Genomic DNA, 21,015 nt, shown 5'->3' on the forward strand with positions numbered 1-21,015 from the left:
CCATTTTTTAGTTCCCCCCACACCTTTTCTGCCGATCCGATGCCCACCGCCTCATTGATACTCCCCCCACCCCCCATGTTTCCCACTTACTTTGTTGTAGAAAAAGGTAAAATTGAAGATTAGCAGACCACCTGGCACCTGCATATTATGAGCTGTGTAAGTAAAAAAAAAAAAGACCGATTCGTTCAAATACACAAGCCTGTGTCATCTCGATTGTTTACCAAGAAAAAGTTGTGTTGCTGTGTAGAGCTGAGCATACGGCAACTTTTGATTCCATAGACCAGCGCACAATTCATTACGTAGATCTACGTCAAGACCAGGTTATTGTAATAATGATCAGTTGCTGGGGGGAAAAAGACTGACGCGTATGCGACGTTCAATGCCCAGACCGATAGTGCCCCCCACCCCGACACGCACACAGCCACAGGTGTGCAGGCCGCCCATCGGACCCCTACACACGCTAAGGAGCCATCTTTAATTGCTTCTGATGACCTCTTGACAAATAAGCATTTATTAGAAGCGCTATAACTTTTCAGGCCGGCCTCAAATTCATCATAAGATAAAAACTCGGCTCCTGCACAAAACGCCATTTTGCCCGAAGTGATCCCGGTCTCTACCCAGCCTGAGGCGAGTCACGAGTGAGGCAGGACAGGAAACCGGAGTCACGAATCACAGGAAGTTGGAAGTGATGTCATGCTGGACAAGAATCAGAGTCCGAATAACATTTTTTCATATTCGCACTTGAGTCCGAATAGTCACTTCGTATAATTTATGGAACTGTTGGTCAGTCGGGAGGAGGAAAAGAGAAAAAAACAACTGTCCGGGACCGGAATCAAACCGCTCCAAAAGTCATTGCTCGACATCAACAAACGCAGATGCGCTATCAAATCAGCTATCAGAACTTCCGAGAGAAAGGTGTAGATTAAGCATAATATACATAGACACTTCCATCTTTGGTGCCATCCAAGACGGCGTCTTGGGTGCCATGTGGTTGTCTATACTTAGATGTAGTCACGTGATCGGAGGGGTATCCTGGTCTGACGTAAAACAAGATGGGCGCCTTACCTAAAAATAGTTTGCATCATTTCTACTTTTAATCGCATGTCCGTTGATGAGTCTGTGGCTGTTGTGTCGTAGTGTGCGTGTTGTCAGGTGTTGTTGGTGTTCTTCTACTTTAGAACGTTAAATTCCCTAAGGCTACTAATCCCTGACTCAGACCTTCAAAACTTTGAACTGGGCCTAAAAATGCGCAAAGTACCGTAATTTTGTCATGAACAGATGGTATAACAGTGGTTTTCGGTCTTCCGTCATGATTTAAAATTTGGAAGCCATTGAGTATTGAGTCAAAGTTGAGTAAACTAGATCTAGATCTAGATCTACTAGATCTAGATTCTAGATCAGAATCTAGGTCTAGATCTAGAGGGGATCTTATACTCAAGCACGTTAAATTCCCAAAGTCTACTAATCCCCGACTCAGACCTTCAAAACTTTGAATTGGGCCTTAAAATGCGCAAACTACCGTAATTTTGTCATGGACAGATGGTATAACATTGGTTTTTGGTCTTCTATCATGATTTTGGAAGCCATTGATGAGTATAATCTAGATCTAGATCTAGAATCTAGATTTAAAAATGGTCGCTCGTTACCGTTACGGAAGTCCTCAATTGAAAAATTTAACGTGCTAAAGTATAAGATCACCAATCTAGATGTCACTCGTTGCGGAAGTCCTCCCGTTAAGGGAATAAAATCAATGGAAGGATTTAACGTGCTAAAGTATAAGATCACCGTGTTGTTGTCTCTGTCTTTTCACTCTACGGACTCTTCTTAATTACTCATGTACTCCAGCTCTGTTATAATTGTTGAATAGTTGACCAGTAATAGTCGGAAGGAGTTCCACAGAGGGCCTGCACTTATCGTGATGACAAGGTCCTGTGAGCAATCCCATACAAGACTGGCAAGAGTTCGGGTTAGGGTAAACCCTGCTCAAAAAGGCCACCTCTATTCTCACCGGTGAGAATAGCGCATGCGAGCCTTTTGGCTATTCTCACCCGGTGTGCGTTCATCGTGATAGCCTTGGCCAACCAGTGAAGCGTTCACCGTGAACCACTGTGATAACAGAAGTGTAGATGTAGAATTCTGTGCTGTGAACAAACGTTCCTGCGCTCTTGTGTTGAAAGCATGCAATTTTGTCTGTTGGCAGCGAGAGAGAAAAAGAGGGGGGGGGGGGCAGAGATAGAGAAAGAGAGAGAGGAGAAGGCCTAGCGCGAGAGCTTCTGGGCAAGACAAAATGGCGACACGTGTAGTTCGGTTCGATTCGAAAAGTTAATAGCCATAGCATCTTTGTAGATGATCAAATTAGCTTACTTTTGTGCTATAACGTCATTTTTTCTTTGCTTTTATCAATTTGATCATCCACACAAATAGACAGTATTCCGAAATTAGGACAAACAGGTCTTTTTTCACACCGGGTGAGAATAGCCAACGCTTGCAAGTCTCATCCGGGATGAGAGGTCGATCGTATTTTTATTCTCACCCCGGGTGAGGATAGCCACTTCCGCTCAAAAATACATGTGTATCCCCTCTTTTGTGTGTTGTTGGTCGGCTTGCCCTCTGTGAAACTTCTTCCTAATTGTCTTTTCATCTTTTTTCCTGTCTGGCACCGGATTTAAATCTGATTTTAGTAGAAGGGAGAAATTCTCCACATAATGAGCGACTAATCCAGACCTGCCACTCGTCCCGATTTTTTGCCCCAAATCTCAACCATCCCGATTTTCCCAATTTTGGCTGCCAGTATCCTGATTTTTTGTCGTTGCGTTGGTTGCGTCCGATTCTTAGAAGAAAAAAAAGAGAAAAGTTCTGCAGTCTCTTTGCTTTTACTTAGAAGCACCGATTGGACTTTTTATCGGCAGGAATTTGGAATGCTATTTTCTAAAGCATCTATGCCGAATCTGGTACATGTAGATGACTCACGCACGTTATTTCAACTAAAATCGACGTAGTATCAATTTTGAATTCCGATTTGGATATGCTCAAGATCTACTTTCGCTTTTATTACCCAGAAATCTCCGATGGTGTCCTGAACTGTTATAATTATGACATGGGTCTAAGAATAATCTATTCGTTGTTCTGCAGTTGCTTTAAAAGCAAACTTTGTACGAGTTCTGGTTAGTCGGTCCCATCATCAAGACCTGTCAGTGGAACTTTCAGTCCAACAAAGTTAATTCACATCGGTTAAGGTGTTTTCGGGACTTCACCGAGCGGGGGGGGGGGTATATTTTTTTTTACACATAGGCTTAAAGTGCGTACTGTGATACAGTTACTATTAGAAGTACTAATTGAGGGGAAAGGGGGGAAAAAATTAGCAACCTTGACGCGATTTTTTTTCAGGGGAGTGTCTTGAGTGTATATGGGATGAAAGTTGAACGTTGTTTTTGTTACTGTATGAAAATGCAGGCTTTTTGCATTGATGATTTAGAGTTATGTGTCAGCTATTTCCAAGACTACGAGAGTTTCAGCATCACTGCAACCTGCGCTCCTCCAGTCTATCCAACTCCGACTCGAGTACATAATCATAATATATATACTGTCTTTCAGTTTTCCCTCTTTATTTAGAGGCCCACACGTGAAGGTATTCCTGCAAAAGTTTTGTCTTGCATACTTGCCTCATAAAAGGGAACCAGGGACACCCCCCCCCCCCTTCCCCAGTGCCCCTTATGACTGATTTGCCGTTGATCGCGATTTTTTCCCCCAGATCCTGATTTTTTTACTCTAAAGTCCTGATTTTTAGATTTCATAGAGCGGCAGGTCTGCTAATCTAGCTAGATCTAGATCCAGATCCAGATCTTTTTAGAAAGAGAGTAATACGGTGGGTTGGGTCAGGGTTAGGGTTAGGTCTCTTTTAAATCTAGATCTAGATATTGTGTTTGAGTTTGATGGGGTGGCTGCTCGTTAAAGAAGTCCGTCCTAGTAGAATCTAAAAAAAACTTGCACATTTTTTTGTGATCAATGCAATTGTCCCAGGCCTTACTGTAAAGTTGCTCTGCACTATCAGCTATGTGTCTCAGTCTCACACTTGAAAATGTTACAGCCTTAGAAAACTATGTAATCATCATATTTGACCTTTATTGTGAGTGGATTGAGAGATTATTGGCAAATATGTGGGTTTTTAAAAGCAATAAATAAAATTGAAAATTTATTGGCCATAATCTTAGGCTACCGGATTTGTAAACTTGAGGTTGCGGGTTCGGGAATTCGAGCCGCGGGCCCGATGTTGTGTCCTTGGGAAAGGCACTTTTCACGAATTTTCCTCTCTTCACCCATGTGGGAATGGGTACCCGGTCATAAACAGTGAAAGATCTTGTCAGTGTTTTAGCGCCTATAGATGGCCGCTTGCACTATGCTTCCCAGGAAGTTGAGGTTGTTTCAGAATGCTCTCAGGTCTGCTGGGGTAATTATCAATAGTATAGATTGTGAAGCGGTGCTATAAATGCTATCTTTTATTATTAAATGGTTGTGAACATTTTTTCTAAAGCCAAGAAGGCTTGATATTATACACATTTATTCTATTGTGTGTGGATATGATATAACAACTTGTCTCTCTTTGCAAAGGAAAAAAAGGAAGAGAATGTGGAAAACAAGTTTTGAATGATGTTTGCGATTGTTACCTAAAGGTTCTGTTTAAGTTTGATTATAATAGGTATTACGGGTCTTCAATCTATCAAAGTCTAAATGTTATTAAACTTTTAAGTAGGCCCACTGTGTATCTGAATCATTGTGTAATCCTGTGTATCTACAACCTATGCATATATCATATATATATCATACATATAATTCATCACTATAATCGATATTTTGTATCTGTAGGTCTGGCTGCAAGACTCAAGGACAAGGAGACGAGTGTGCCTGACAAGCTGAAACTGGCAAAGTTTGCTTGGATCACACCCAGTCTCCACATTCCCAACAAACATCAGCAACTTTTGGACTTCACTTGTGGCCTCTTAGTCAATCGGAAAAAGTAAGTTATGTTGTCTCCTTGTTTTGGATTAAGTTTAAAAAAAAAATTATTTCATTTATTGTGTTCGATGGGTTGCTGAAAGATAAATTTTGGGTTTTAAAAAAAATGGGATCTAGTTATGCCAGTCTGTAGAGTCTAGTAATTGGTGAAAAAGAATTTTTCTTCATATCGAGGCTGTCTCAGGAGACAACATTTTTGTTCATAGAAAATTCAAACCTCGAAGACTTTTATTTTTCTTAATTTACTGTGTTCAATCATATTTAAAAAACAAAGTTGTTTTCTTTTTATTTAGAGATTTGGTTGTAATTATCTCTATTTTCTTTGCTTGGTTGAAAGTAAGAGTTTAAAAACAAAATCAATGCTGTAATATTTCACTGTGAGAAAAAAGATCATCAATCACAATTTTTGTCCTTTTTTTGTTGTTGAGCAGGCACCACCTGACTGATGCAGATGCTGCTCTGGTGTGGGAGACACTACTCAAGTTCTTGAAAGGGACGGAGCGTTCTGTGACCATCAAGCCCTCCATCTTGCAGGTACCTTATGACCTTTGTTTTTCGTGATAATATTGGGTTTTTTTTTCTTCCTTTTACTTCGATTTTAATCTGTTTTTGACAGTATCAATGGCCATAGACCAAACTATCTGAATTAAAAGCTCAGATTACTTGAAGAGTGTATTTTGTGTCTGGAAAGGAAATTTCTAATGATTGATGGTTCAGTAGTTTGAATATATTTCTTGCGTTCTATAATTTTTTGGTTATAATGCCTGTTTTTTTATGGCATTGTCGCAGTTTTGAGATTTTAAGTTTGTCTAAAACAGTCCAGTGTTCCTGCTATTATAAAACAAAATTGCAGATGCAAATTTTGAGATGTTTTGAGATTTTACAATTACTACTTAAAAAAACATTCTGATATGCATATAATGTAATTATTTAATTGAAACACAATTCTGTGACTTTACTAAGGTGTAAGATAAGGAACATAAAATGGTCTGTTTGTTCTCGTTCTCTCGAGGTGATCACTGATTGTCTTGGACAAGATTCAACCCCAAAGAATAAAGACAGGGCAACGGACAAGGAGCAGCTATTGGAATGTATTGTGGAGTGTACCAAACAGCTGATGGAGTTTCCGTCTGTGACTTCAGCTCATTTTGAGAGCCTGGTAAGAAGTATGACAGTGAGCATAGTTAGCTTTAGCCATTTGTTTCTGATTATTTGTAGGTAAAAGTATAAGTTACATTCCTCACATTTTCATGCATCACACTACTGCACTAAGAAGATAAGAGTTTGATTTGCATATGGCAAAGTTTTTACTGATAAAATCTGTCCGTTCTTCTGGGACGTTAAATCCAACTTAGCCCAGGTTTACCCTAACCCAGACACGAGACTGGGTTCAATAAGCCTGCCTCCAAAATGATCTAAATTATCTCCTTGTCAACATAAAATAATGGTAATGATTATTACAGTTCTAGTCATCCCTCTTAAATGATCTTAACTGTGTCGACGGTAGCATAAAACATTTAGAGCGACTATTCCAGGTGTCCCTGCTAGCCAAAATTCTCCAGTGTGTGTCCTGTCCCACGTCCAATGTGCTTGTCCTCCTGACCCCTGCGGTGAGCGTAGTGAGCCGAGCACTGAGAGTCCACCTCCAGCAAGTCCTCGTCCTGCAACTGACCACAGACCGACTTCTGGCTCCGTTCCTCTCGCTGCTGGACGTCTTGCCTGACATGGAGGACTTACAGGCCCTGATTGTTTCTGCTCTGCTTCACCCGTAAGTCCACAGTTGTTATTGGTGTTGTTGAACGGTTGAAACTGTTTAAGAGGACCATCCATTGTCAAGGACAAAAGTGGCTGTGTAAGACAGGGGGCCATGTTACGCAGTGTCATTATCATGTAAACAATACTCAAGGGAGGAAATGGGAATCAAGCTTTTGTGTGTGGCTAATGGGTTTAGGATAAAACAGTCACTTGTTGCTGTAGTTTTGTCTCCTTTGCGCCTATCCACGACCCGAAGAAGAGTGCTTCTCACCAGGGTCATGTTGTTGTTTTCTCAGTGGCACACTACGCTGCCTGTGCTACTGATGATGATGGTTAAAGTACCTGATGGGGCATATTTTTAACCTGGGTTGCTTTGGAAGTTTTTATAGACAGTGAAAGATCTTGTCAGTTTGTTAATGTTTGAACGCTTAACCAGCTGCTTGCACTGTATGCACCCGAGAAGCTGAGAATGTTTCTGAGTGTTCTATGGTAGAGGTGGGCAGTTCCGTATTTTTTTAGGTAACAGAAGATTCCCGATTATTTAAGGCCAGGAATCGTAGGAATCGGTTCTGAACCAATTACTTTCATTTTAGCCTGTAATGTGATTTCTTAGAGTGACTCTATGATTTCTTCCAGTGGCTTCGACCCCTAGCTAGTATCATTATTATATATACAGCAATTACCAGTTAGTCCGACCCCTGAAATTACCCCCCCGGCAGGTAGCAATAAGTCCAACCCCTGCAATTACTCCCAGCGAGTAGCAATCAGTCCGACCCCAGCAATTATTTCCGCCGAGTAGCGATCCCTATGACTACTTTCAGCGAGTAACGATTAGTCCGACCCCAGCAATGATTTCCGCTGAGTAGTGATACCTATGACTACTTCCGGCGAGTAACAATTAGTCCGACCCCTGCAATTTTCCACCGAGTAGCGATCCCTGTGACTACTTCTGGCGATTAGCGAATAGTCGGACACCAACAATTATTTCCGACGAGTAACGAGTAGTCTGATCCCTTTGATTACTTGGGGTGGGAGGGCGCTTCCCCAAGCACTACCCTGCCCAATCTCTACAGTGTGAAGTCAGAGAACCAACACTGACCTACACAAAGAAATGAGAGCCTATAATAGAGAGCCTCGTGAGCAAACTTTACGAAAAGGTAATTTAAAAACAACAACAGATGAATGAGAAAAAGGCGAAAGCAACGAATACGTTTTGACACTGTATCAATTGACTGTATCAAAGATAGTACATAACAAGATGGTCCACTCAGCCAAAAAAGTGTCCGCTCTTTGCTTCAGATTGCGCTGCAGTCTGTTTTGAAGCTCTCTTTCGTTTTTCCAGAAGAAGAATAGGAATAGCACCTCCTTGCGTGCGCAGATCGACTGCTGTTCATCAGCAGTTTGGGTTCGTTCAGTGCGCAGTTTTAGTTTTTAAAAATATTTTAATGACCTCTCGCCTTTCATTCTAAAGTCAAATTAAACGAAGAAAACAATCACCTTTCCTCCGGAAGAGGTTTTTTGTCAGCGTAACCATTTAAACAAAGCGTTCTTCCGAAATTTATTTTAAAACTTGCTAGTTTCACTTTGATTTTTTAAACTCAAGTAAGGTAACTTTGTTCGCAAAGGGTGCGCATTTGTGAAGAGGGCGCCACCGAATTTTGAGGACACGTTTTTAATTGGCTCAAAGAGAGGAGTGGCCCCTCTTTTTAAGTAGACCCTTTGACTGTATACTAGATCGATATAATCTTTGACAATGAATTTGCATCCCGAATACTCTTTCTTAAGTCTTCAAGATTCAGGATAACCTCGATTTCAAAACATAGCAAAGCACCAACAATTTTTTTCTAAAAAGTTGAAAACCCGACCTACCTTGGGATCGAGCTGGACAGACAGTTTTCATGCAAAAACCATATCTGGAACCTGAAGACGAAGGCCAACAAGAGACTTAACCTTCTCAGACGACTGGCTAGCACTTCATGGGGAGCGGACAAGGATGCACTCAGACAGCTATATGTTGGCTATGTACGATCTGCCATGGAATATAACCTAACCTAACAGACAATCTGCAGCAAACCAACTCAGAGGTCTCTTGACAAAATTAAAAAATCAAGCTGTACGATTTATCTCCGGAGCTTTGAGATCCACTCCAACTGCAGCTTGTGAAATCCATACGAACCTGGAACCCTTGGACTTGCGGAGAGAGACAGTAGTAGTAGAGATGAGTGAGCGCTACAAAAGACTGGAGAAAAACCACCCAAACAGGAAAATAATTGAACAGAGACGACCAAAGAAACGGATTCATGGAAGATCAATACTTGACACAGGCACTGAACTAGCAGAAAAACACATCTTCCATGTAACAGAGAAATGCTGAAACCTTTAAGACTAGAACTCCCCCCAAACACTAACATCAAGAATGCCAACATCAAAACCTCCCTCATAAAAGAGACAGTGAAAAAGGAATATGACCCAGTAGAACTGAAAACAACAGCTCTGAAGACAATTGACTCCTACCCTAGTGATTCAATTCATATTTATACAGACGGTTCAGCCTTCAAGGGAACTATAAACGCAGGCTTTGGGGTAAGAATTGAACATCCTGACAAAACATGTGAAGAGCTATTTGATGCATGTGGTACTTCTTGTTCAAATTATGAGGCTGAGGCAATCGCCATTGAAGCAGCAATCCTCCACCTGACCAACATTTTCATAATACATACAAACAAAATCAAGGACACTATTATCTTCACAGACGGAAAGTCAGTACTCCAAGCTTTGGAAAACATGAATTTCGAAAGCCCAGCCTGCCTATCCGTGGCTCAAACAATCAATACGTTCATACAGACCTATGCTGTCGACCTGACACTACAGTGGATACCTGGCCACAGCAACATCTCAGGAAACGACAGAGCAGACACCCTTGCCAAGAAGGGAGCATCACAAACACAACCACACAACACAGTATCACAACAGACAGCCAAGAACATCATCAAATGCAACACCAGGGAACAGTGGCTGAATGGATGGGCAATGGGCAAAACTGGAAGAACTGTATTTGCACACATGACAGCCCCCAACTCTAAAGATGCAATAAATTCCCTGAGTAGAAGAGAACAAGTCACGATATTTCGCCTGCGAACACAACACATACCACTAAATTCCTACCTTAATAGGATCCGCAAGGATACCCCACCCGACTGCCTGTTGTGCGACTGCCAGGATGAAACAGTACCACACCACCTCTTTAACTGCCCAGCACTTTATGACCTGCGTAGCACCTACCTACCTGCCTCCCCAGACATCGGAAACACTCTATACAGCGACAAAGCACAGCTGATTAAAACCTGTCAATTCTTTGCCATATCGACAGACCGAAGGGCTAGAACCCAAATGGCCGCTGGATCGGAAAAGTAAAGTAAAAGTAAAAGTTCTAAAAAAATACATTCTTTAAAGAAAAACTAAGATAAAAATAGCGTAATTGAGAATCGTTAGTTTACGAAAAAGGGATCGGTTCTTTTTCTTAGAAGCAATAATGGCAGGAATCAGTTCTGGAATCGATTCTTGGCCCACCACTATTTTATGGTGTGCTGGGGTAATAATATCAAAGATAGTACAGCCTACTGTAAGATGCTGCAGTGGCCCAATTTTGTGAGGCACATCGACTCCTAGCGCCACTAGCGGCGAGCGTGCGACAGTATGTAAACAAACACGGTGAGAGACTCGCAACGCTCATGCTGTCGGCATTACTGGCCAGTTTTGTTCAGCGATCGGCCGTTCTAATTCCAGAGGAAAAACCAATTAATAATTGTCTTTCTTCAGATTCCCAAAGGACGAAAAATGGAAAGACAATGTGAAATTGATTTTTTAATCTAAAGTCTAGATTAGAGCTAAACTAGAGAGATCAAAGTCCAGCCTGTAAGCTTTGTTTACTCTCAGCATCATGCATCCTTGACTATGACCAATGCTTTGTACTCTGTACTTTGTTGTGTGTGGGTCCATTCCATTAGGTGTAGAACTAGATTCTAGATGCAAATTTTATATAGATCTATATGTTTTCTGTGTTGTAGGTTATTATGTAATTTGTTCTTCAGCACAACACAGAGAGATCAGTATTTGCTTATTAATTTGTGACTTTTTATGACGTATGGGCCATTAGCCTCGAAAGTCAATAAAGTCTACTTCAGTTCAATTCTCTCTCACCACATATACTCATACACACTTGTACGCACGCACGCACACACACACACACACGCGCGCATACACAGACACACACACACACACACACACACACCATATGTCCTGACCACTTCTGTACATTTTATCATCATCATGGCCACCATCACATCATCATCATCAAATCATCTTCTTGCACATCACAAAAACCACCTCCACAAACATCCAGTGGCAGTGGGTGGACCAAGATTTGGGTGGGGCTTAGGTTGGTTCCACTTCTTTACTACCAAAAATCAAGCGCTATGAGCTCAACAGTGATGATTTTGCTATACTCACGGTGAGCCACGGTATTTTAGGAACAATTCGAGCGAGGAGAATCATCTTTGTCTTCCATCTCTTTATTCTAAGTTAGCTCTAGATTCTTCTGGATGGCGGGAACGAAACCGTTTCCCTTCCAAATTTTTTCTAATTTTCATCTAATGAAAAGTTGCCTTAAAAGTGGTACGATGTGATTTATAACACTTAAATAAGTTAAATCTCAGGAGCACACACAGCACCTCAAGCATATCATTATTCCGTCTATGATGAGCAGGTATCAGCTATGTAGTCGAGGAAAATTGAAAGAACCTAACGAAGGTCCAATGAGTGCATAGGTGACTGTGTCGCTGGGGAAAGTGTGTCGTAAACTTTCACCCTGTTGTCAAGTCTAGGAGAGCGTGAGCCCTTAGAAAAGAGAGAGAGACATAATATACCTCTATGTTGTATTCTTCTTTGTACTCTCTCTCTCTCTCTCTCTCTCTCTCTCTCTCTCTCTCTCTCTCTCTCTCTCTCTCTCTCTCTCTCTCTCACTCTCTCTCACTCTCTCTCACTCAGTCACCCACTCATCTATCTCTCTGTGTGCATGTTTGTCGTTTTAACTGTAATAGCTTATTAGTTCCCCCCTCTCCCCCCCCCCCCCCTCTTTCTCTCTCTATTTTGCTATTGCGGCGTTCCCTGGTATATCTAATACACTGTACTAATTGACACTATCTTTTGATTTCTAATAATGCATACTCCTAAAGATCCTGTCATCAATACGATCAATAATATTGCTCTAGGCCTAGATTTCGTGATTGTCAATGTCTAGATCTAGATCTTGATTCAGTAGATCGTGAGCCTATGCACCCGGTACACTAGATTTATCCTCTGATCTTATCACTCGTTACCGAAGTGAGGCTATTTTTTAATCTAATGTTTTCCTTTTTAAATATTTTAGTTCTAGATAAATTATTAAAATACATAGGTCAATACTTTAGTTTGGTAGATAGATCTATATAATTATTTAGATCTAGATCTAGATTAGAATAGCCCCTAGAGTAGGATTAACTAGGACGCTGTCATATTCTACTCTATCCAACAAGCCCAGGGCCAAGCCATCGGGGCTCAGTCACACGCTCACTGGGGGCGTGGCCTATTTTACGCGTGCTACATTTTTTTTTTAGAGGGAAAGAGGGAGCTGCAGCATCTTACCATAGGGTGTAGTATCTTTGATAATATAGTGTAAAGTGCATAGAGCTTGCTTTCGAGTAGGGACATGCGCTATGCAAATGCTATTTATTATTATTGTTATTAATGGCTCTCCACTTACAGGACTGGGTCCGAGGTGGAGAGCTTTACTTTACTTTACCTTTACTTTTATCTGCCGCTTATACTCTTATACTCTATACGCTTGGGTCAGGGGGATGCCGTGGGTGGTTAATGTTTCCCTGACACAATCTATCCAGGTCTTTCTCGGTCGCCCTCTAGCATTGTTGCCATCAAATTTTTTGATGTAGACACATTGTGCTGGATGGTGCGTTGGTAATCGCATGAGATGTCCGATCCTTTTGATTCTTTGATGTTGGATGTGATGCATGACATCATTTGTGCCCACCATTTCTCTGATTACTGAGTTTCTAATTTTGCCTCGCCTGGTCTTGTCAGGTGGAGAGCAAACCATAAGTTTGGAAGTCCAATTTCTTAGATAAGTGTTATATGTTGATGGACGTGTTAAAACTAACACAATAATGAATATCATACATTGTTTTTCTCTCCAGAAACCTCTCAGAGAGGAACAAAACCTCTGTTGATATGCTTGTACTAGTTGTACATTTCTCTCCAAAATAGGCCTCTGTGGTGTAGCAGTTATGCCCTTTGCTATGGCAGAAGAAGCGAGTTCAATTTTGGTTTGGGGAGACCTTCTTTTTTTTTCTTTCTTAAAGTGTCTCTGCTTGCATTTTGTATCACCCTCTGCCCAGGTTGGACGTGACAAACAGTGTCAAAGTAGATGGCCCCGTTAGTAATGTAAATTGTGCTGATAGAGCCGATAGATACTTACAGTGTCAGTTTCTCTCCTGCATAAAAAAGTGAACAAAAGACTATTTTTTCTAAGGAAGCTAAAGTATTTTAAAGTTGATAAAACATTGATGTCCATGTTCTACCATTCAACCATCGAAAGTATGATCAATTTTTGTATAACAGCATGGGCCGGGAACACAAGACAACAAGATAAAGAAAAATTTAATCGACCAATACGGAAAGCATGTAAAATTTCAACATCTTCATTCCCCTACTTGGATGAACTGTACAAAACAGCTTGCACTAAGAAAATTAATTCCATCTTTTTAAACAACAAACATCCCTTGTTCCCTCAAATAAAAACATCAGTCAGAAGTAAAAGACCTAGGCTTCTGATCTGTAACAAAGAAAGAAACAGAAGGTCATTTTTACCATCATCTATCAAAATGCTTCCATCTTAACCATCTTGTATAAGTATACTTACGACCTTAGAGCATGCATCAAAATAACATTGAGTGTGTATCTAGCTTACGATTATTATTGTTTATATTGCTGCTCATTTATATTATGCATGTGATTGTAAGCCTACTTGTGTGTGCACGTGTGTGTCTGTGTGTGTGTGTGTGTACACGTGGTGGAACACCAAACCAATGTGCCAGGATCTGGACAATAAAGATGTATCTTATCTTATCTTATCTTCTCTTCAGAGACCACTCATCCCCCACGGGGCGGTGCCACTGACTGAAGTGTCTTTAGGCCTTTCCCAAAGGGGAGACATTAACTTGTTTTTATGCACAGTAGAATTGTAAATGGGCTGATTCAACGATGTCATGCTCATAACTATGCCTGAACTGCAACAGAGGACTGCTGCTTTTTCTTTCCTATTCCTTACTATCGTCATTTCTCCTCTACTTCTTTTGTATACTTGTCAGACTCTTGTGACTCGCTATTACCGGGGTGCCTTGATAGTCGAAGCAGACCTTGTGCTATTGAAGCTAGAGAGGTGAGCAGAGTAAGCCTGATTCCCTGTAAGGGCTTCTTTGTTGACATCCACCCCTTGGCGCTCATATGACCTTATGCAGTTGCGAGTGCCGTAAAACCTCTACTAAACTAAACGAAACAGAGACCACTCAGTGATGTACAAAGCCTTTGTTTATGGACGTGAGATTGTGTGTTTGGGGGTAAGAGCCTCAGCTCAGTCCGACGTTGTGTCTTTGGGAAATTTCCTATGTGGCTGTGTACTTTCGGAGAAGGACATTTAACTCAGAGGTCCTATCTCATTGATGACCTAATGATTGTGTTGATAGGTAGGGGCGCTACACCTTTTCCATTTGTTATGCAGCGACCACTCAGAGATGTACAAAACCTTCCTGGATGACTTTAGTAATGGACAGGGGCCGGCTCAACTCAAGCACGGTCTCAAGTCTGTCTCCAAACTGTTTGAGACTGTCGCAGCATTTCTGGCTCAGGTTTGTACTTAAACTTTGTCTCTGCCGCATATTTGAGTTTTTATCTATTTCATTTTTGAAATTTGTCTTTATTGGGTGTTTGAGTTTTTATGTCAATCTTGTTTTTGAGTTTTGGCTCCATTTCTTAAATTTGTGTAAGAAAAGCCTATGCCAGGGACTGTGGTGTAGTGGATAGGCTCTTCGCCGATGCAGTTAGAAGATGCAAGCTCATTTCTGAGGTGAAAAAGTATTGAGTATTTCCATCTATCTGCTTGGAAATTATATCCTTCATACCCTGGGTTGGGCTTGACAAGCCAGGATTGAAAGTATTTTCTGTTTGGCTTGGTTCTTTCGCAGAGGGATATTAAAATCTGAGCTTTTGTTGCTTAGATACCTTACTGTGTTGCAATTTCAAACATTTGTTTTTTACTTTTGAGAAATAATGAATTTGAGAAAATATACAGAATTTTCTTCAATGATTTTTTTTAATGGAAGTTTTTTAAATTTTGGCTTTGTAGACAAAGTTTTTGTGAAATTATTGAAATATTCAAATAAACTGATTCAATCTCTGCTCAGGGCAAGCATTCTGTGGCCACCCAGTTCCTGCCTCAGTTGATGAAACATTTTGTCTGTCAGAACAAGTAAGTTCATTTGTAAGGCATGCTGGCAAAATGAGTTGCTTCCCACAATCCAGAACTGGCAGTATCTGTCGAAAAGTCAGCACAGGGGTTGAATTTGCATATATTTGACTGATGTCGTTTTCTTCAAGTTTTGCGTCTTTTATCTTTTCATATTAATCAATTGTACAAACTCAACTTGTGAATTACAAATCTATTTCCATTGTTTTAAAATTTGAAGAGTACCTCTTTTTTAAGCACACTTCCTTTGTTTGTATTTTTGGGTTGTTTTTTTCTCTCACTCTATCTTGCTTTCTGTCTGTCTCTCTCTCCCTGGTTCTTATTGGTTGTCTTGTGGTTTGGTTACTGGACTCATAATTGTGAAGTTGCTGGTTTGGAGGTTTGAGCCTCATACTCCACGTTGTATTCTTGGGAAAGGCACTTAGCAGAAATTTTCCTCACTGCACCCAGGTGGGAATGGGTACCTGGCCATAAAATGGCAGCTTGCTTCCTAGGAATGTTTCAGAATACTATCAGGTCTGCTGGAGTAATAATATAAGATGTGAAGCGCATAGAGCTTGCCTTTGAGTTGGAATTTGTGCTATACAAATGCTGTGTATTATTATTATAAGTCTTCCCTCCATATTTTTTTTTCTCCAGTCTCTTAACACTTTCCCTACCGCGAGCTGCAAGTACGGCTCGAGTGGCTCGCTGTGTATTCAAATCCAGTAATGAAAAGACAGGAAATTCTCGGCCGATCCACATTTTCTAAATGATAAAATAGACTTCCTGTTCGCAGATACAAAAGAAAATATATCACTGAGAGACTATTTTTAGTCATTTCAGGACTTTTTTTGTTCCCTTCGAAACGTAAGAAATAGAAAAAAAGCTGGGGGCTCTCGTGGCCTAGAGGTTAAGGTGTTGGCCTCTCATTCAAAGGTCCCGGGTTCGAATCCGGGTAGCGACCGAAAAATTTTCTTCTCTAAAATTGTCTCCTTTCACCTTCTTTCCTGCTCCCTAGCAATGTTCTGTTGTCTGCCTTCATTTCCACTTTCTGCCCCCACCCCCTCACCACCTTTGCCCCCTCCTTTTGGCTCCTGACTCTTTCTGCAGCCTTTCTACTGTTACTCCTTGGCTCCTCCTTACTGCTGTCTTTCAGCCACACCCCTGATCTTCTGGTAGGGAAGATCTACACCTAGCCTTCTCGGACAAGGGCGAAAAATCTCGGAGGGCCCGTGTGCAAGTTGCGCACGTTAAAGATCGCTTGGTGGTCTAAAATCGATAAGAGTAGGCTTCGGCCGCCACCTGGGCAAAATTCAAAATTTCCTACCAACTGAAAATATTAGGTGTGTCCCGCGCGCTCATATGACCTTATGCAGTTGCGAGCGCCGTAAAACACTTTACAAAAACAAAACAAACAAAACAAGAAAAAAAGCGCTCCCCTGGCTTCAGTATATGACTCATATTTTCACTTCTATATTAGTACACTTACATAACTTTCAGTATTTCTTTGCATTACTTGAGGCTACCTACCTGGGAAGTTTGAATGATGCTGTTGTTGTACTTTTTTAGATATGACCTCTCAAAGCTGGAAAATTGTCGATTTCTTATGACGCCGTCGATATTGCATAATCACTTTTAGAAACCCCAAACTAATATAATTGGAATAAATCTTCAATATTGTATCACCATCTGATAGATTATTTTTTTACCTTCAGTTTGATGGGTCATCATATGATACGGTTTGTGTGTGTTTAGTTGGATATTTTGACATTTTCCTTTGGTGGGATAGGGGCGTAAAAATAGGTCAGGGAAAAGCCCTGGGCCAGTGGTGGATTTTGGCCTTGTAGGAAAAGAGTTAATCTTTCTCTCATCTCTCCTTTATTTGCAGATGGTTGGAGGGCACTACTTGCAGGTTGTGTTTCTTTTCTTTCCCTCTATCATTTGTGTCTATCATTTTTTTTCCCACCTCTAAATTAACATTTTTGTGAAGTTGTGCTTTGTTTTACACAGACAAGCCAGCAAAATGATTGTTATTGTGTTTATGTGCTTCTTTTTACTTTAACACTTTTCCCCACGGGACGCCGATCGGCATTGGTGTGGTATAGCGTGTACCGCATCTGTATCCTGGTCCATAGGGATAAGTGTTGTGCTCTCGGTGCACTGCGTGGGTGGATAGTGTTAACAAAGACACTCTCATCTCATCTTCTGTTACAGAGCGGAGCCCAGAGAGAGTTTTCTCCTACTAAAACACCTGGTGTCTCTTGTGGGTGACACTGACCCTCCTCGGCCATCATCCACTCCCACTCCCACCACTGCCCACACACTCCCGGCTGATCTATGGACAGAGACAGTGGCCAGGCTGGTGGAAGCCTGTGACGGCTGTGAGCTGTTTGCCACTGGTGCTGGTGGAAGTGTTGGAGGAGGGAAACAAAGTCAAGGTCAAGGTACCGTGGATATCCTGACCTGGTTTTGTCAGCTCATGGAGGCTGTCGTCAAACAGGACAGGTGAGAGGGTCTGAGCTTGCTTGCTTCTTCTTCGTCTTCTTCTCCTCCTCCAGCTCCTCCTCCTCCTCCTCCTCCTCCTCCTCCTCCTCCTCCTCCTCCTCCTCCTCCTCCTCCTCCTTAGCGTTCCCCTGCTAGATCACAGGGACAGTTGACTTCTTGTTCTTCGAACTGCAGTGCAAGCAGATTTTCACTTGTGTGAACATTTTTCCTACTTTGTACGACCCTTTGCCTTCAGAGAAATAAAAGAAATAAAAAATAAGTGGCATTAGCTGTGTAGTGGGTAGGTTCTTCCCCATTTCAAACAGCTGCTAAGGTCATTTCCTGTCTGGAAGATTTTAAAAAAATTGAAAATCTCAATGTGTCTGCTGGGGCAGATGAAGAATGAAAATTGAATAAATAATATCCATGTTGTATTATACTTGTGTATCTTTGTGCTTATGCAAGTATATTTTTTAGAGTAAAAAGTGTTTAATATATCGGTGTGAAGAATGTCTAATCTATGAGTGTCGGAAATGTTTGAACTATGAGTGTGAAAAGAGTTTTGATTTATGGGAGTGAAAAATGCTTTCTCTGTGCAATGCATCTAACCTATTTTCTTTTTTCTTTTGTCTCCAGGAAGCTGTCTTGGTTTTCTTTCATGCGGTCAGTTTTGCAGCAGAATCACTTGATTGTGGAGAAATACCTGACCCAGATTCTGTCTTCAGGCCTGGTTCGATCAAATCAGGTAATTTTAGAGATGAATTGTACTGATTGTCCATTGGAAGAAATTACCTGCTTCCTTTCACCAACTTCTTCTGCCACACAATCAGACAAACTATTCTCTAAATTTTTAAATTTAAATATTTTTTTTACTTATTTAGAATTTATTTTCATTTTCCACAGTAATTGTTTTATATTTGGATTTATGTAAAGTGTCTAGAGCTGTGTGTACTTTTGAGAAGGTGCTACAAGAATGATCTACATTATTATAATTTTCATTATTATTATTATTGATTAAAGAGAACACCAAATTACCCATTTACACTATTTATTGTGGATTCTGATTCCTGAATAGAAAAAATTGAGAACCCAAATATTGTCCTCGACAATAGTTTTGGAATAACAAAAGAAGAAAAAATATTTCTCGAAATATCTTCTTTAAAAAAAAAGTACTCTCGTCTGATTTAATTATACATCATAGAAATATTTTGGGGTCTGAAAGTTACATTTTTATTTTTAAAATTTTTTTCTCCATCTTCAGAGTGAAAAGAGAGAATGCTATGGCCAGGACTTGTTTTTGTCAGAGCTGGTGTCCATGTACCTGAGACTAAGGCGAACTCCGGAGTTGTTGTCTGCTCTTCTGTCTGCCACCGACCCCCACGTGGAATGGGAGGGCGGGGCTGGTGACGTAATGGGCAATGCCAGTGACGGGATGGGTGTGTTGCCAAAGTTTTATCAGAGGTATATATATATATATATATATATACGGGGGGCTCTCGTGGCCTAGAGGTTAAGGTGTTGGCCGCTCACTCAAAAGGTCCCGCGTTCGAATCCGGGTAGCGACCGAAAAATTTACTTCTCTAAATTTGTCTCCTTTCACCTCATTCCTGCTCTGTAGCAATGTTCTATCGTCTGCTTTCGTCTCCTCTTTCTGCCCCCACCCCCTCACCTCCTTTGCCCCTTCCTCTGGGCTCCTGATTCTTTCTGCAGCCTTTCTACTGCTACTCCTTCGCTTCTTTTTACTGCAGTCTTTCAGCCACACCCCTGATCTTCTGGTAGGAAAGATGTACACCTAGCCTTCTCGGACAAGGGAGAAAAATCTCGGAGGGCCCGTGTGCAAGTTGCGCACGTTAAAGATCGCTTGGTGGTCTAAAATCAATAAGAGTAGGCTTCGGCCGCCACCCGGGCAAAATTCAAAATTTCCTACCAACTGAAAAATATTAGGTGTGTCCTGCACGCTCATATGACCTTATGAAGTTGCGAGCACCGTAAAACACTTTACTTTACTTTACTTTTACTTTTTTCTTCCGCTTGTACCCTGGGGTGTCGCAGGGAGACACAGGCGTCTGTTTGCAGCAAGTCGTGTGGCCTGTAGGAGGGACATCCCATGATCTCTAAGGGTGTCTGCCACAGATTCACTCCATCATCGCCTTAGTCTTCCTCTGGCTCTCCATCCAGAATATTTAGTGTTGTATGCTCTCAGAGCTGAATGGTTTGAGGGCATCCGCGTGAGGTGTCCGAACCACTTGACATTTTGTTTTTCAATGTGTGGTAGGACTGGTGTTGCTCCCACGGTGTCCCTTATGACTTCATTTTTACAAAACCAAAAAAAAGCAGAGGTATATACACACAGGAGTAATTTATTTTATACGGAGATTTTAATGCACACAACAGCCCTGGGAAACAATCCAACAATAAAGGTGACATTATTGACGATTTCTTATTTCAGAATAACATCTGTCTTTTGAACGATAGGTCCCACGCCTACAGAAATAGATGACATGTGTGATCTATGAATGTGAACAGTGTCAGAGTTGCTTAAGACATTATTACTTTCTGTTAATGTGTTGTCTTGGCCTTTTTGCGCAATGGTGCCTAAGTTGTTCATGGAGCATCAGGCGTTTTATTAGAGTGGTCTGAGGGCAACACTAGTAAGTCTTTCCTCTTCTGATCCCCTCTAGTGGGTGGTTGGCGGGTGCTCTGGTGTGGTTTGCTTTTTCTTTCCTGTCAAACATCTATAGTCCTTATCTCCCCTTTTTCTTTTTTATGTTTGTTACTTTCTTGTAACACCTCTAATCTTCTGGCGCTCATATGACCTTATGCAGTTGCGAGCGCGGCAAGGAGATTAAAAGTAATGGAGGATGCTCTGTGGGCGGCACCGCACGCCTGATAGGAGCCCTCTCTCGCGGCGGAACCGTGGGCTGCCTGCGCTGCGCGATTGCCCGATTAAGACACTGAAATCTAGATAAGAAAGAAGGTTTTATTCCGAGGTCCTTCAGATTAGGCAAGTCAATTAGTAAAAATGCCTTGCACCTGTGTTGTATTTAAGTGTAAGAACTGATATGATGCTGCAGTGGACCGAAGTTTTCACAGTTAAGTTGTTTCCCTTTTAAAAAATTTGAATGAAAGTGTTTCTATGCTCCCAGCAACACAATTTAAATCATTAATTCATAAGAGGCTGGCCCCGGCGCTACATGCCAAGGCCA

At 41.3% G+C, this 21,015-nt stretch overlaps 1 protein-coding gene across 1 annotated transcript in view; it reads left to right on the forward strand.

Moving 5' to 3' along the window:
• Positions 1-932: 932 nt before the first annotated feature.
• The window catches only part of LOC101849216 (unhealthy ribosome biogenesis protein 2 homolog), a gene marked incomplete in the record, with an annotated part of 76,489 nt that continues 56,406 nt past the window's right edge, over positions 933-21,015 (forward strand). The window contains 10 exon segments of the mRNA XM_035970225.1: positions 933-1,074; positions 4,864-5,014; positions 5,445-5,547; positions 6,026-6,172; positions 6,549-6,781; positions 14,600-14,726; positions 15,282-15,346; positions 17,540-17,830; positions 18,446-18,554; positions 19,071-19,270. Of these exon segments, the coding sequence (XP_035826118.1) occupies positions 1,053-1,074; positions 4,864-5,014; positions 5,445-5,547; positions 6,026-6,172; positions 6,549-6,781; positions 14,600-14,726; positions 15,282-15,346; positions 17,540-17,830; positions 18,446-18,554; positions 19,071-19,270 (1,448 nt within the window).

This window comes from Aplysia californica, unplaced genomic scaffold, assembly GCF_000002075.1.
Source record: "Aplysia californica isolate F4 #8 unplaced genomic scaffold, AplCal3.0 scaffold00238, whole genome shotgun sequence".
In the NCBI taxonomy this organism is placed as follows: domain Eukaryota; kingdom Metazoa; phylum Mollusca; class Gastropoda; order Aplysiida; family Aplysiidae; genus Aplysia; species Aplysia californica.